The sequence below is a fragment of the Ascaphus truei genome, chromosome 22, assembly GCF_040206685.1.
Source record: "Ascaphus truei isolate aAscTru1 chromosome 22, aAscTru1.hap1, whole genome shotgun sequence".
Lineage (NCBI taxonomy): Eukaryota > Metazoa > Chordata > Amphibia > Anura > Ascaphidae > Ascaphus > Ascaphus truei.
The window spans coordinates 15,970,346-15,986,025 of NC_134504.1; the positions used below are offsets into that span (position 1 = coordinate 15,970,346).

The following is a 15,680-nucleotide window of genomic DNA, read 5'->3' on the forward strand; positions in this document are numbered from 1 at the left end:
CCCCCCTACAGACCAGAGCGTCATCAAGGGGACCAAAGCGTCCATGTCCTGTGCGGTGTCACATGACTCCAGCGTGGCCGTCAGGTAAGAAGTCCCCCTTTCCCCCCCCCCCCCCCCCCCCCCCCCGCCAGCTCACCACCACCACGGTCCCTTTTTACACCACTGCAGTCTTTCTCTGTCATCGGGTCTCTGTGTCTGTCACTTCTCTGTGTCACTGTCCCTTCTTTCTGTCTTAATTCCCTATTCTTCTCCTCACAGTGACTGCCCCCTCTCTCTCTCCGTGCCCCTCTGCCCTCCTGTCTCTGCCCCCTCTCTCTGTCTCTGACCTCCTGTTTCTCCCCCTTCTCCCGGTCTGTGCCCCCTCTGCCCTCCTGCCCTGCCCCCCTCTCTGTCTGTGCCCCTCTGCCCTGCCCCCTATCCCTGCTTCTGCCCTCCTGTCCTTGCCCCTGTCTGTGCCCCTGTCTGTGCCCCTCTGCCCCCTCTCCCTGCCTCTGCCCTCCTGTCTCTGCCCACTCTCTCTGTCTGTGCTCTCTGCCCTCCTGCCCTGCCCCTCTCTCTCTCTGTGCCCCTCTACCCTTCTGGCCTGCCCCCTCACCCTGTCTCTGCCCCATCTCCCTGTCTGTGTCCCTCTGCCCTCCTGTCTGTGCCCCCTCTCCATGTCTGTGACCCTCTGCCCTCCTGTCTGTGCCCCTCTGCCCTCCTCCCTCTCCATGTCTGTGACCCTCTGCCCTCCTGTCTGTGCCCCTCTGCCCTCCTCCCTCTCCCTGCCTCTGCCCTCCTGCCCTGCCCCCTCTCCCTGCCTCTGCCCTCCTGCCCTGCCCCCTCTCCCTGTCTGTGCCCCTCTGCCCTCTGCGCCCCGTGCCCTGCGACCTGCAGCTGTACACACACTAGACCAGGACACTGCGAGACCCAGCGTGTGTGACAGTGTCCGTGTCCCAGAAGCCCCGGTCACTGCACACTCGCGCTTATCAAACCCCGGCGGGTCCGAGTTCTGTAATAAATACTTACTGAGGGTCACACTCCCCGGGCCTGATCCCTGCACCAACGCAGGGGCCGGCGGGACCCCCAGCCCAATTACCACTGACCTCTTCCTTTTCTAAATTTCACCCATAAATAATGTGGCAAGATAAAGCATTCCTTATTGGTTCCTGACAGCAGGGGGGGGGGGGGGGCAGAGAGGCGGGGGGGGGGGGCTGAGAGGCGGGGGGGAGAAGGAGAGGGACCCACAGTCTTCTCCCGTGAAAAATTTATTAGGCGTTAAAAAATTAATCTTACTTAACTTCATCCGTAGTTAATATTTTATTGGGCGCTATTAATTGTCACCGGGAGAGATGGGGCTTATGTAACATGCCTCGCCGAAATCTGTCCCAGGGCATTTTAGGACATATAGGGGGGGTGATGAGGAAGGGGGGGGGAAGGGTCCTGTTCTTTGTGCCTACGTTGCCAGGCGTTTTTCTTAACCTCTTCACTGCTGGAAGGATCAGCAACGCATTGTTTTGCAAATAATTATCTTGGCACGAATGGTAATGAATTTAGCAGCTCATCACTTTGCAAAAACAGGTGCGGGTTTTTTTTTTTTTTTATGGTGGGGCCTGGTTAAAGATGGCCGCTGGAGCAGCATTGTAGAAATTCAAGCTTTGTTATTTTTTGCGGTGGTGTAAGTGGTTTCGGAGGCTGGAGGTGTACAGATATATTTATTATCAGCGTGCGACGTGTACATTATCAGACTTAGAAATGTTTAGATACATAATATTATATAGTACTGCTGGGGTTCTCAAGACCCTCCAACAGGTCAGGTTTTCAGGAGTTTCCTGCTACAGCACAGGTGGCTCAATCAGTGACTCGGTCTTCAACTGCGAACTCCTGTGCTGAAGCAGGCACTAATTGAGCCACCTGTGCTGAAGCAGGGAGATCCTGAAAACCTGACCTGTTAGGTGGTCTTTAGGACTGGAGTTGAGAACTCCGGTAGTACAGCTTGCTCCTTTGCAGAAACAGAGGTTCTCAGTACCATTATACAGCGCCGCTCTTTGTTTGAAGAGGGTAGAAGTGTATTCTACCCATAGTCATGTATGTGGAAGTGTGTTGAGATGCTCAGTGTTATTGTACAGTGCAGCATGTTTCCCCGTGACCCCAGGTATGTGTGGGAGAAGGACGGCACCCCCCTCAGCATAGAGAGCACCCCTCGGATCCGGCAGGACAGGGACGGCACCCTGCACATCTCCCAGACGTGGTCAGGAGACATCGGAACCTACACCTGCCAGGTGCTATCCGTGGGAGGAAACGACTCTAAGAGCGCTCACCTGAGGGTCAGGTACGGCCCCTCCCTGTGCATCTGTACTGTGCCCCCCGTCCTGCTCCCTGTGCATCTGTACTGTGCCCCCGTCCTGCTCCCTGTGCATCTGTACTGTGCCCCCGTCCTGCTCTCTGTGCATCTGTACTGCTCCCTGTGCCTCCGCCCTGCTCCCTGTGCCTCCGCCCTGCTCCCTGTGCCTCCGTCCTGCTCCCTGTGCCTCCGCCCTGCTCCCTGTGCCTCCGCCCTGCTCCCTGTGCATCTGTACTGTGCCTCCGTCCTGCTCCCTGTGCCTCCGTCCTGCTCCCTGTGCATCTGTACTGTGCCTCCGTCCTGCTCCCTGTGCATCTGTACAGTGCCTCCGTCCTGCTCCCTGTGCCTCCGTCCTGCTCCCTGTGCATCTGTACTGTGCCTCCTTCCTGCTCCTTGTGTATCTATACTGTGCCTCCGTCCTGATCCCTGTGCATCTGTACTGTGCCTCCGTCCTGATCCCTGTGCCTCCGCCCTTCTCCCTGTGCATCTGTACTGTGCCTCCTTCCTGCTCCTTGTGTATCTATACTGTGCCTCCGTCCTGCTCCCTGTGCCTCCTTCCTGCTCCCTGTGTATCTATACTGTGCGTCCGTCCTGCTACCTGTGCATCTGTACTGTGCCTCCGTCCTGCTCCTTGTGCATCTGTACTGTGCCTCCGTCCTGCTCCCTGTGCATCTATACTGTGCCTCCGTCCTGCTCCCTGTGCATCTATACTGTGCCTCTGTCCTGCTCCCTGTGCATCTGTACTGTGCCTCTGTCCTGCTCCCTGTGCATCTGTACTGTGCCTCTGTCCTGCTCCCTGTGCATCTGTACTGTGCCTCCGTCCTGCTCCCTGTGCCTCCGTCTTGCTCCCTGTGCCTCCGTCCTGCTCCCTGTGCATCTGTACTGTGCCTCCGTCCTGCTCCCTGTGCATCTGTACTGTGCCTCCGTCCTGCTCCCTGTGCATCTGTACAGTGCCTCCGTCCTGCTCCCTGTGCCTCCGTCCTGCTCCCTGTGCATCTGTACTGTGCCTCCTTCCTGCTCCTTGTGTATCTATACTGTGCCTCCGTCCTGATCCCTGTGCATCTGTACTGTGCCTCCGTCCTGATCCCTGTGCCTCCGCCCTTCTCCCTGTGCATCTGTACTGTGCCTCCTTCCTGCTCCTTGTGTATCTATACTGTGCCTCCGTCCTGCTCCCTGTGCCTCCTTCCTGCTCCCTGTGTATCTATACTGTGCGTCCGTCCTGCTCCCTGTGCATCTATACTGTGCCTCTGTCCTGCTCCCTGTGCAGCTGTACTGTGCCTCCGTCCTGCTCCTTGTGCATCTGTACTGTGCCTCCGTCCTGCTCCCTGTGCATCTATACTGTGCCTCCGTCCTGCTCCCTGTGCATCTATACTGTGCCTCTGTCCTGCTCCCTGTGCCTCTGTCCTGCTCCCTGTGCCTCCGTCCTGCTCCCTGTGCATCCATCCTGCTCCCTGTGCATCTATACTGTGCCTCCGTCCTGCTCCCTGTGCATCTATTCTGTGCCTCCATCCTGCTCCCTGTGCCTCCGTCCTGCTCCCTGTGCATCTATACTGTGCCTCCGTCCTGCTCTCTGTGCATCTATACTGTGCACTGTGCCTCTGCCCTGCTCCCTACACATTCTCCCCCCTCACCCCACTCCCGAGCTGATGACTCCCTGTGCCTCCCCCTGCAGACAGCTGCCTCACGCGCCTGAAAACCCATCGGCCCAATTGAGCACCTCGGAAAAAAGAGCCATTAACCTGACATGGGCCAAACCCTTCGATGGGAACAGCCCCCTGATCCGCTACATCCTGGAGGTGTCTGAGAACAGTGAGTGCATAGTGTCTGTCTGATCAGTGAGTGCACAGTGTCTGTCTGATCAGTGAGTGTATAGTGTCTGTCTGATCAGTGAGTGCATAGTGTCTGTCTGATCAGTGAGTGCACAGTGTCTGTCTGATCAGTGAGTGTATAGTGTTGTCTGATCAGTGAGTGCATAGTGTCTGTCTGATCAGTGAGTGCATAGTGTCTGTCTGATCAGTGAGTGCATAGTGTCTGTCTGATCAGTGAGTGCATAGTGTCTGTCTGATCAGTGAGTGCACAGTGTCTGTCTGATCAGTGAGTGTATAGTGTCTGTCTGATCAGTGAGTGTATAGTGTCTGTCTGATCAGTGAGTGCATAGTGTCTGTCTGATCAGTGAGTGTATAGTGTCTGTCTGATCAGTGAGTGCATAGTGTCTGTCTGATCAGTGAGTGCATAGTGTCTGTCTGATCAGTGAGTGCATAGTGTCTGTCTGATCAGTGAGTGCATAGTGTCTGTCTGATCAGTAAGTGCATAGTGTCTGTCTGATCAGTGAGTGTATAGTGTCTGTCTGATCAGTGAGTGCATAGTGTCTGTCTGATCAGTGAGTGTATAGTGTCTGTCTGATCAGTGAGTGCATAGTGTCTGTCTGATCAGTGAGTGCATAGTGTCTGTCTGATCAGTGAGTGCATAGTGTCTGTCTGATCAGTGAGTGTATAGTGTCTGTCTGATCAGTGAGTGCATAGTGTCTGTCTGATCAGTTAGTGCATAGTGTCTATATATGAGATCAGTGAGTGTATAGTGTCTATATATGAGATCAGTGAGTGCATAGTGTCTGTCTGATCAGTGAGTGCATAGTGTCTATATATGAGATCAGTGAGTGTATAGTGTCTATATATGAGATCAGTGAGTGCATAGTGTCTGTCTGATCAGTGAGTTGTATAGTGTCTATATATGAGATCAGTGAGTGCATAGTGTCTGTCTGATCAGTGAGTGTATAGTGTCTATATATGAGATCAGTGAGTGTATAGTGTCTATATATGAGATCAGTGAGTGTACTGTATAGTGTCTATATATGAGATCAGTGAGTGTATAGTGTCTATATATGAGATCAGTGAGTGTACAGTGTCTATATATGAGATCAGTGAGTGTATAGTGTCTATATATGAGATCAGTGAGTGTATAGTGTCTATATATGAGATCAGTGAGTGTATAGTGTCTAGTATATGAGATCAGTGAGTGCATAGTGTCTATATATGAGATCAGTGAGTGCATAGTGTCTATATATGAGATCAGTGAGTGCATAGTGTCTATATATGAGATCAGTGCAGTGCATTAGTGTCTATATATGAGATCAGTGAGTGCATAGTGTCTATATATGAGATCAGTGAGTGTATAGTGTCTATATATGAGATCAGTGAGTGTATAGTGTCTATATATGAGATCAGTGAGTGTATAGTGTCTATATATGAGATCAGTGAGTGTATAGTGTCTATATATGAGATCAGTGAGTGTATAGTGTCTATATATGAGATCAGTGAGTGTATAGTGTCTATATATGAGATCAGTGAGTGTATAGTGTCTATATATGAGATCAGTGAGTGTATAGTGTCTATATATGAGATCAGTGAGTGTATAGTGTCTATATATGAGATCAGTGAGTGTATAGTGTCTATATATGAGATCAGTGAGTGTATAGTGTCTATATATGAGATCAGTGAGTGTATAGTGTCTATATATGAGATCAGTGAGTGTATAGTGTCTATATATGAGATCAGTGAGTGTATAGTGTCCATACATGAGATCAGTGAGTGTATAGTGTCTATATATGAGATCAGTGAGTGTATAGTGTCTATATATGAGATCAGTGAGTGTATAGTGTCTATATATGAGATCAGTGAGTGTATAGTGTGGAGACTGAAGTTCTGTCCTCTCCAAAGTATCCAATACCCTATCCTTACTTTCTTTAAATGATGTGGTACCTATGGAGGACGCCTACATATGATCTGATATATCGTCGTTGTATAGGTAAATATCATTAACTACATTTCTTTGGGTCAGTAGCGCGACGCGGGGGTGGGGGTCCACTCTCGCACAGCGACCCCGCGCTCTCGCATTGAGACCCCCCGCTCTCTCGCACCGAGGACCCCCCGCACTCTCGCACACGAGACCACCGCGCTCTCGCACCGAGACCCCCGCGCTCTCGCACAGCGACCCCCCGCGCTCTCGCACCAAGACCCCCGCGCTCTCGCACAGAGACCCCCGTGCTCTCGCACCAAGACCCCCGCACTCTCGCACCAAGACCCCCGCACTCTCGCACAGCGACCCCCCGCGCTCTCGCACCAAGACCCCCGCACTCTCGCACCGAGACCCCCGCGCCTCTCGCACCAACACTCCCGCGCTCTCCACAACGAGACCCCCGCGCTCTCGCACCGAGACCCCCGCGCTCTCGCACCGAGGCTCTCGCACCGAGACCCCCGCGCTCTCGCACCGAGACCCCCGCGCTCATCGCACCGAGACCCCCCGCGCTCTCGCACCGAGACCCCCGCGCTCTCGCACCGAGACCCCCGCGCTCTCGCACCAACACTCCCGCGCTCTCGCACAGCGACCCCCCGCGCTCTCGCACCGAGACCCCCGCGCTCTCGCATTGAGGCTCTCGCACCAACACTCCCGCGCGCTCTCGCACCGAGACCCCCGCGCTCTCTCGCACAGCGACCCCCCGCGCTCTCGCACCGAGACCCCCCGCGCTCTCGCACCGAGACCCCCGCGCTCTCGCACAGCGACCCCCCGCGCTCTCGCACCGAGACCCCCGCGCTCTCGCACCGAGACCCCCGCGCTCTCGCACCGAGACCCCCCCGCGCTCTCGCACCGAGACCCCCCGCGCTCTCGCACCGAGACCCCCCGCGCTCCTCGCACAGAGACCCCCGCGCTCTCGCACCGAGACCCCCGCGCTCTCGCACCGAGACCCCCCGCGCTCTCGCACCGAGGACCCCCGCGCTCTCGCATTGAGACCCCGCGCTCTCTCGCACCGAGACCCCCGCGCTCTCGCACCGAGACCCCCGCCCCTCCCCAAAGGAATAAAACTGATTGCCGGGGGAGAGAACACGGCCTCTGTGCGAGAGTGCGGCCCGGGTTGCGAGAGTGCCGGCCCGGTTTGCGAGGAGCGTGCGGGCCCCGGTTGCGAGAGTGCGGCCCCGGTTGCGAGAGCGCACGGCCTCTGTGCGAGAGTGCGGCCCGGTTGCGAGAGAGTGCGGCCCGGTTGCGAGAGCGCACGGCCTCTGTAAGGCTGCGGCCTCTGTGCGAGAGTGCGGCCCGGTTGCGAGAGCGCACGGCCTCTGTAAGGCTGCTGCGGCCCAGTTGCGAGGAGCGCACGGCCTCTGTGCGAGAGTGCGGGCCCGGTTTGCGAGAGTGCGGCCCGGTTGCGAGAGCGCACGGCCTCTGTACGGCTGCGGCCCTCTGTGCGAGAGTGCGGCCCGGTTGCGAGAGCGCACGGCCTCTGTGCGAGAGTGCGGCCCGGTTGCGAGAGCGCACGGCCTCTGTACGGCTGCGGCCTCTGTGCGAGAGTGCGGCCCGGTTGCGAGAGCGCACGGCCTCTGTAAGGCTGCGGCCCGGTTGCGAGAGCGCACGGCCTCTGTGCGAGAGTGCGGCCCGGTTGCGGAAGAGCGCACGGCCTCTGTACGGCTGCGGCCTCTGTGCGAGAGTGCGGCCCGGTTTGCGAGAGCGCACGGCCTCTGTACGGCTGCGGCCTCTGTGCGAGAGTGCGGCCCGGTTGCGAGAGCGCACGGCCTCTGTACGGCTGCGGCCTCTGTGCGAGAGTGCGGCCCGGTTGCGAGAGCGCACGGCCTCTGTACGGCTGCGGCCCACGCTGCCGCTCTCGCGCGCGGGCGGGCTTGGCGAGGTTACTTCTAGCAATTTAAATGTAGACGTCCCCGCTCACGCGGTGCCGCGTGCGGTCGTGCACGGGCGCACACGCTCACCAACGCTCGGCGCTTCCATAAACAAAAAAAATTACTTTGAACCGCGCTCAGCTTGCAGCCAACGCCCCCCCACGCGCGCTTGCATAATAGCGAGGACACCCGCCTCTCATGCTTGGAGAGCTGGTGACATCACCGCTCTCAAGCAATGAGCGCGGTCAGCGCCAGCGTGGCCGCAGCCTAAGCTAGCGGCCCTCCTCCACCGCATCGCGGTGTTAGGCTGCATCATCACGATGCCGCGGCCGGGCCCCCCCCCCTCCCCCCCGGAGTTTCTGATTGCGCCCCGCGTGCAGTACGGGGGGGGAAAAGGCCGTTTTTAAATGTTCTTTTTTTTGACATCGATTTCAAAATCTAGTGACGTCACACGGTCTGACGTCCTGCTGACCCCGAACCGCGACCAAATCTGCGCTTAGCGGGCGTGAAATATCAAGAAATGTCCGAGTCAAGAAGAGCATTTAGTGAGTTTCGGCCAAAAAAAAATGCACTTAATGAGTTACAACGCCGATATTCTACATATTGAGGCAACAAAACCACCCAGGAACCGGGAGACCGGTCTTCAGTCTCCTGGAAAAACCGAGAGAACGCGCAGGTTCCTCCAGAAGCTTAAACAAACATGTATTATTTCCTTCCAGGCGGGCGGCGTCTTTATCCCCCCGCCAGGCCGCGGCGCCTCTCACTCCTCTCCCTGTAAATTGCATTCTGTCCCGTTTTTATGGGCAGATGAACACACTTTGTATGAGAGACACAGCGCTCAGTAACATTGTGTTGCTCAGATAAGCACGTCCTGCAGATAGATGGCTTAGCGTCGAGGCACACAGCGGAATAGAAAAGCAGATCATAACACTAACCCCCTTCCCGGCCGGGAAGCGGCCATTTTAGTCTATCCCGGGGGGAGGCCCTGTTTTTTTTTTAGGATCTGAATCTGGGCAGAAACGGTATCCTCGTAGCAGAGACCCTAAAAACATGATATTTATGCATATCGTTACATATTGCCAGCAATGTACTCTGTGCTTTGCAAAAGAGGCAATACGTAGCAGGCAAGTTATATTGCGATAAGTGCGTCCGACAGAAGGTAGCAAGAAAGGACGTCCCGCCCCCAGCGCTGTGATTTTACTCTAACATTGCATACACTTGTGTAACCACACCGCACCGAGCGAAGTGCCTCACACACGCAGCGGGACTGGTAAGAATTCCCACGCGCGGTTAAACTTTGGGGACCTTCGGTTTCAAACGGTTTGCTGTCTTTTTGGCCTAAAAACGAGACCTTTTGGGATAACCAAAAAAAAAAAGAAGTGTTTTTTGATTCTTTCCGACTAAACGAGCCGGCGAGTTTTTAAATCAAATTAAAAACTTTGTGTTATTTTTGGTATATTCAATAAGTGCTACTTTCTACCCTCCGATAATGTCCGTCGTTGAACTCTTGCCGCAGGCGCCATTAGCGTGACCCCAGTGGCCTTATGACAGGGGCGGCCAACTCCAGCCCTCAAGAGCCACCAACAGGTCAGGTTTTCAGGATATCCCTGCTTCAGCACAGGTGGCTCAATCAGTCCCAGCTTCCGCACAGGTGGCTCTGATTGAGCCACCTGTGCTGAAGCAGGGATATCCTGAAAACCTGACCCGTTGGTTGCCCTTGAGGGCTGGAGTTGCTTACCCCCGAACTATACAGTCACCTACTCACTGTAGATGGGTAAGACTGCCTTCCAGTGAGTGACACTCACTCTAGATGAGTTGAGAGACCATGTTTCATTGAGTGACACTGCCGCATGATACTTGCCCTATTGAGCCACCTGTGCTGAAGCAGGGGGTATCCTAAAAAAACCTGACCATTTGCTGGCCCTTGAGGACTGGAGTTGGCCACCTCTGGCCCCCTCGCCCCACCCCACTGCCCAGCAGGGTCCTACAATAAACAGTGTGCCAGTATTTCATCCCGTACTTCCAGCCCCCGGGGGGTTAAACAAGCCCCCTGTCTCCCTCGCAGTCGGCTGATCCCGGCGAGCTGTAACTCCATATTTATGAGCGCTCCATCGGAGAGAGAGATCTGCAGCGGCGCCGTCCCCCGCCGGCGCATCCGATATGCAGATCTGATTTCCCACCCCAAAAGGACAGAGCCCCCGGGGGAGACGGCCTCGGATTTCCATACGCCGTTTATCTTTCCTCCGCGCGGGAAACGAGACGTGTCTCTCTCTCGTGTCATTGAGACGCCCCCTGCGAGACCGGCGGCGGGACGCCTGGGCTGCACGCGAGCTTTAGAAACCCAAAAAGGCAACGCAGAATTCCCGCCTGGGTGCCCACAGAGGCAATCTGCACAATTTCGGGACCCTCAATATTAGAAGGGTAGCATACTTGCTGAAGGAAGAGGTGATTCTGTCCTTCCAAGAGTTCCAAGACAAATATCAATCGCGAGACCCTCCACCTGTTTAAATTCCTTCAAACTGGGCACTTCTTGTTAGCGCTCTCCCAAAATCCCACATTTCCTACCTTGACCAAATTTGAGTCTCTGTGCACCAAAGGCATATACCAGAAAGGGGTTGACCTCCGAGATCTACAAGGGGCTGGAGTCGACACTGGACACAGCCACGCCACGCTTACATGCAAAAATGGGGCGCAGATCTCAACCTACAACTAGATACGGATGGTTGGAAGGGCGCCTGGGAAGCGGCCCCCGAGACCTCAGTTTGCACAATCGCAAAAGAGAATATCTATAAAATCCTATTTCGGTGGTACCTGACCCCGAGTAGAGTGAGCCAGATCTTCCCCCGGCACGCCAGACCTGTGCTGGAGAGGATGTGGTCAAAGAGGAGACATGGTCCACATTTGGTGGTCGTCATGAGATCCAGGGGTTCTGGTCTAGGATCCAGAAACTACCCTGCGAAACCTCGGGGCTGGAAGTTCCCCTGGACCCTCTGACCTTTCAACAAGTTGAAGGCCTGCCCGCTCCCCTAACTGAAGTCATCTCCTCTGTACTGACGGCTGCAAGATGCTCAACTGCTGCTGCCTGGGAGCAGATTAAAAGCCCCCTCTAAAAGCACAGTCATTAAGAGAATTAATACAGTTCTGACTACGGGAAAAGCTTGCTGCCACGCTCAGGCAGGAAACACCCCAGTTCTATACCATCGGGGAACCGTGCCTCGATAACCAAAGACCGACTCCCCTATAGGCTAACACTCAAACCTAGAGGGCCGCCGGGACGGGAGGAGAGGGGGGGTGACGGTCATACCTCACCCTCCCCCCGCCTCCCCCCCAACCTTCCCTCCCCCTTCTTTGTTTGTCTACCACACCATCCCTCCCCCCCTGCCCCACCCCCTCTGATCTAACCCCCACCCCCCCCAAAAAAAGTGAAAATGCTTTATTGCATCGATTGAATGTATGTTGTAGTCATGTGACAATGCGTCTACTATATCTGTATCTTCTGCACTTGCGACTCCAATAAAGGAAAAAGATTGGGGGGAAAAAAGACCCCACAATAACGAAGTATCCTATTTCTGGGCGCCGGAGGCAAAAAGGGGAAGTGATCGACTCCGGAGATGGAACCGATACTAACGGGTTTGCGCTTATCTGCCGCTGTACACCGCCGGCTGGCGGAGTATCACACAGCAATTACCGTCTCCTCTTCCAGCAGAAAACCCTCACATTGTGTCATTTTAGCTGTGGAAAGCCTTTGTAGTGGGTGAATTCTGTTGGAATCCCAGTGCCGGGCGGGGGGAAGCGGGTCACTTCATCTCTCTGTGCCTCAGGCACCTGCATTAGATTGCAAGCTCTTCGGGGCAGGGGACTTATTGTGATTGCAAGATTGTATGTACAGCTCTGTGCACTGTCAGCACGGAAATGTTATTAAGGACGCATACGAGCAGCTCTGTGGCTGATACTTTACACCTCGTACATAAACCTTGGCCCCTGCAGGCGCACTGAGACCAGAACACCCTCCTACTGTCTCTGTATGTTCCTCCTACCAATTAGATTGTAAAGCTCTTCGGGGCAGGGACTCCTTATCCCCAAATGTCACTTTTATGTCTGAGGCGTTTATTCCCATTATGTGTTATTTGTATTATTTGTTATTTATAGGATGGTCGCGTGTATTACTGCTGTGACGCGCTGTGTACATTAATGGCGCTATATAAATAAATACATACATACATACAGTAGAGGCAACGTTTATTCTAACATTTGCCGGTAAACTAGCCGGGTTACAGTCTGGGTATGTGCTGGGTATGGTGCTGGGTGTGTGCTGGGGTGTGTGCTGGGTGTGTGCTGGGTGTGTGTGCTGGGTATGTGCTGGGTATGTGCTGGGTGTGTGCTGGGTGTGTGCTGGGTGTGTGCTGGGTGTGTGTGGGTATGTGCTGGGTATGTGCTGGGTATGTTCTGGGCTAGTTTGAGGCACGTTTACGGCATTTCTGCATTGACTAACAACCCATAGGAGTAACACAGCAGGGATCCCTGGCAGTCCAATTCAGTTTGAATGGGACTGCCAGGGACCCCCGCTGTTAATCTGATAGGCCATTAATCAATGCAGAAATGCTGGGGCTAGTTTAAGGAAAGTTTAAGGCATGTATTCAGAATGTACCTGGGTGTTTCCTGGTTTTTTTGGGGAATTGCCACTGGTTTTTGTTCGAATAAGAGTTGCCTCTACTGTACATACATATATAAATACACCTCATGGTGCAATAAAGTTTTTAGGGGCTTGAGAAAGGTCCGGAACGTCACTCCATTCTTGCTGTCACTACCCCTAATGCTTGGTATGTTCTATTATAAAACTTTTTGCATTTGACAACATTTTGTGAGTGCTGCAGCCTTTTTTGGATTTCTGTCATGTGCATACTATACATATATGTAGATGCATACAGTACAGTACTGTTATATACATATTCATATATACATACATATTAATATACATAATACATACATTAATATACATATATTACATACATATACATACATACATATTTATATACATATATACATACATATACATACATACATACATACATATTAATATACATATATACATACATATACATACATATACATACATACATACATACATACATACATATTATATACATACTATATACAGAACATATACATACAGACATACATATTAATATACATATATCTTTATACTATATTAGTGAAAGCACTGTATGTTTGCCTGCCTGCTGGATGTCCGGTGTCCCTAGCGGCAATCTCATTGGTCCCTTGGGCCGCCCGCCCCCGCACACCTCTCATTGGGCTCACACACTCACACCACCCCTTGGCCCGCCCCCCACACCTCTCATTGGCCTGAGGCGGAGGTGACGGGCCAAAGGGTCCAAAAAACACACACACACACACACACACACACACACACACACACACACACACACACACACACACACACACACATCACTATACACACACACACACACACACACACATCACTAAACACACACACACACACAGCATCACGAAACACACACACACACACACACACACGGTGTTATATACATTAGCGGGGCTCACAGGTGTTAGCAGCACATCTCCCGCTCTCTTCCCCACCGGTCCCGGAGGCTCCGCCTCTTCCTCCGCCTCTCCCTGTTTCCCGCGCTTTCACCCCCCCCCCCCCCTCCACGTGGAGCTGCCGGACGGGTGAGGGGAGCGGCCGGACGGGTGAGTGAGCGGCCCTTCACCTCCCCTCACCCCCCTTCACCTCCCCTCACTCACTTCCCCTCCACCCCCCCCCCCCCGGCGCCGCTACAGTCAGCGGGGGAGCGGAGTGAGCGCGCGCGCGCGCCCGGGACACAGCGGGGGAGCGGCCACAACACGCTGCCTCCCGCCTCAGATCCACGTGGGAGCTGCCGGACGGGTGAGGGAGCTGCCGGACGGGTGAGGGAGCTGCCGGACGGGTGAGGGAGCTGCCGGACGGGTGAGGGAGCTGCCGGACGGGTGAGTGAGCCGGTCTTCACGTCCCCTCCCCCCCCTTCACCTCCCCCCACTCACTTCCCCTCCACCCCCCCGGCGCCGCTACAGTCAGCGGGGGAGCGGAGTGATCACCTCCCCTCACTCACTTCCCCTCCACCCCCCCCCGGTGCCGCTACACTCAGCGGGGGAGCGGAGTGATCACCTCCCCTCACTCACTTCCCTCCACCCTCCACCCCCCCGGCGCCGCTACACTCAGCGGGGAGCGGAGTGATCACCTCCCCTCACTCACTTCCCCTCCACCCCCCCCCCCCCGGCGCCGCTACACTCAGCGGGGGAGCGGAGTGATCACCTCCCCTCACTCACTTCCCCTCCACCCCCCCCTCCGGCACCGCTACACTCAGCGGGGGAGCGGAGTGATCACCTCCCCTCACTCACTTCCCTCCACCCCCCCCCCGCCCCGGCGCCGCTACGAGTCAGCGGGGGAGCGCCACAACACGCTGCCTCCCGCCTCAGATCCACGTGGGAGCTGCCGGACGGGGTGAGGGAGCGGCCTTCACCTCCCCTCACCCACCCCTCACTACACTTCCCCTCCCTTCCACCTCCCCTCCACCTCCCTCACCCACCCCCCCCTCCACCCTCCCCTCACCCACCCCCCTCCACCTCCCCTCACCCCACCCCCTCCACCTCCCCTCACCCACCCCTCACTACACTCCCCTCCACCCCCCTCCCCTCCCCTCACCACCCCCTCACTACACTTCCCCTCCACCTCCCCTCACCCACCTCCCCCACCCACCCCTCACTACACTTCCCCCCTTCCACTCCCCTCCCCTTCACCCCCCCCATTCACCTCCCCTCCACCCCCCCCCTCACCTCCCCTCCACCCCCCCCTTCACCTCCCCTCCACCCCCCCCTTCACCTTCACCCCCCTTCACTCCCCCTTACAACGCTCCTTCACTCCCCCTTACAACCTCCCACCACCTCCCCCCTCTTCCACACCACCTCCCCCCCTTTCCACCGCCCCCACCTTCCCACCACCTCCCCCCCCTTCCCACCACCTCCCCCCCCTTCCCACCTCCCCCTCCTCCCCCCTTCCCACCACCTCCCCCCTCCCCCTTCCCACCACCTCCCCCCTTCCCACCACCTCCCCCCTTCCCACCTCCCCCCTCCTCCCCCTTCCACCACCTCCCCCCTTCCCACCACCTCCCCCCTCTTCCACCCTTCCCACCACCTCCCCCCTCTTCCACCACTTCCCCCTCTTCCCACCACTTCCCTCCTCCATCTCCCCTCTCCTCCACCTCCCCCCTTCCCCTCCTCCACCTCCCCCCTTCCCCTCCCCCCTTACCCTCCTCACCTCCTCACTTCCCCTCCTCCACCTCCCCCTTTCCCCATCCCCTCTTCCCCCCCTCCACCCCCTTCCCCCCTCCACCCCCCTTCCCCCCTCCACCCCCCTCCCCCCTCTTTCCCCCTTCCCCCCTCTTTCCCCCCTCTTTCCCCCCTTTCCCTCCCCCCACCTTTCCCCCCTTTTCCCCTCCCCCACCTTTACCCCCCTTCACCCCTCCCCCCTTCACCCTTTCCCCCACCTCCCCCCTTCTCGCTCCCCCCTTCCCCTCCTCCCCCACCTCCCTCTTCCCCCTTCCTCTCCTCCACCTCCCCCCTTCCCTTCCTCCCTTCACCTCCTGTCACCACCCCCCCCTTCGCCTCCTGTCACCCCC

General features: G+C 56.1%; 1 protein-coding gene across 1 annotated transcript in view; it reads left to right on the plus strand.

Moving 5' to 3' along the window:
* LOC142472879 (protein sidekick-2-like) overlaps positions 1–15,680 on the plus strand; it is a 330,609-nt gene that overhangs the window by 268,745 nt on the left and 46,184 nt on the right. The window contains 3 exon segments of the mRNA XM_075580078.1: positions 2–84; positions 2,135–2,311; positions 3,996–4,132. Coding sequence (XP_075436193.1) covers positions 2–84; positions 2,135–2,311; positions 3,996–4,132 — 397 coding nt within the window.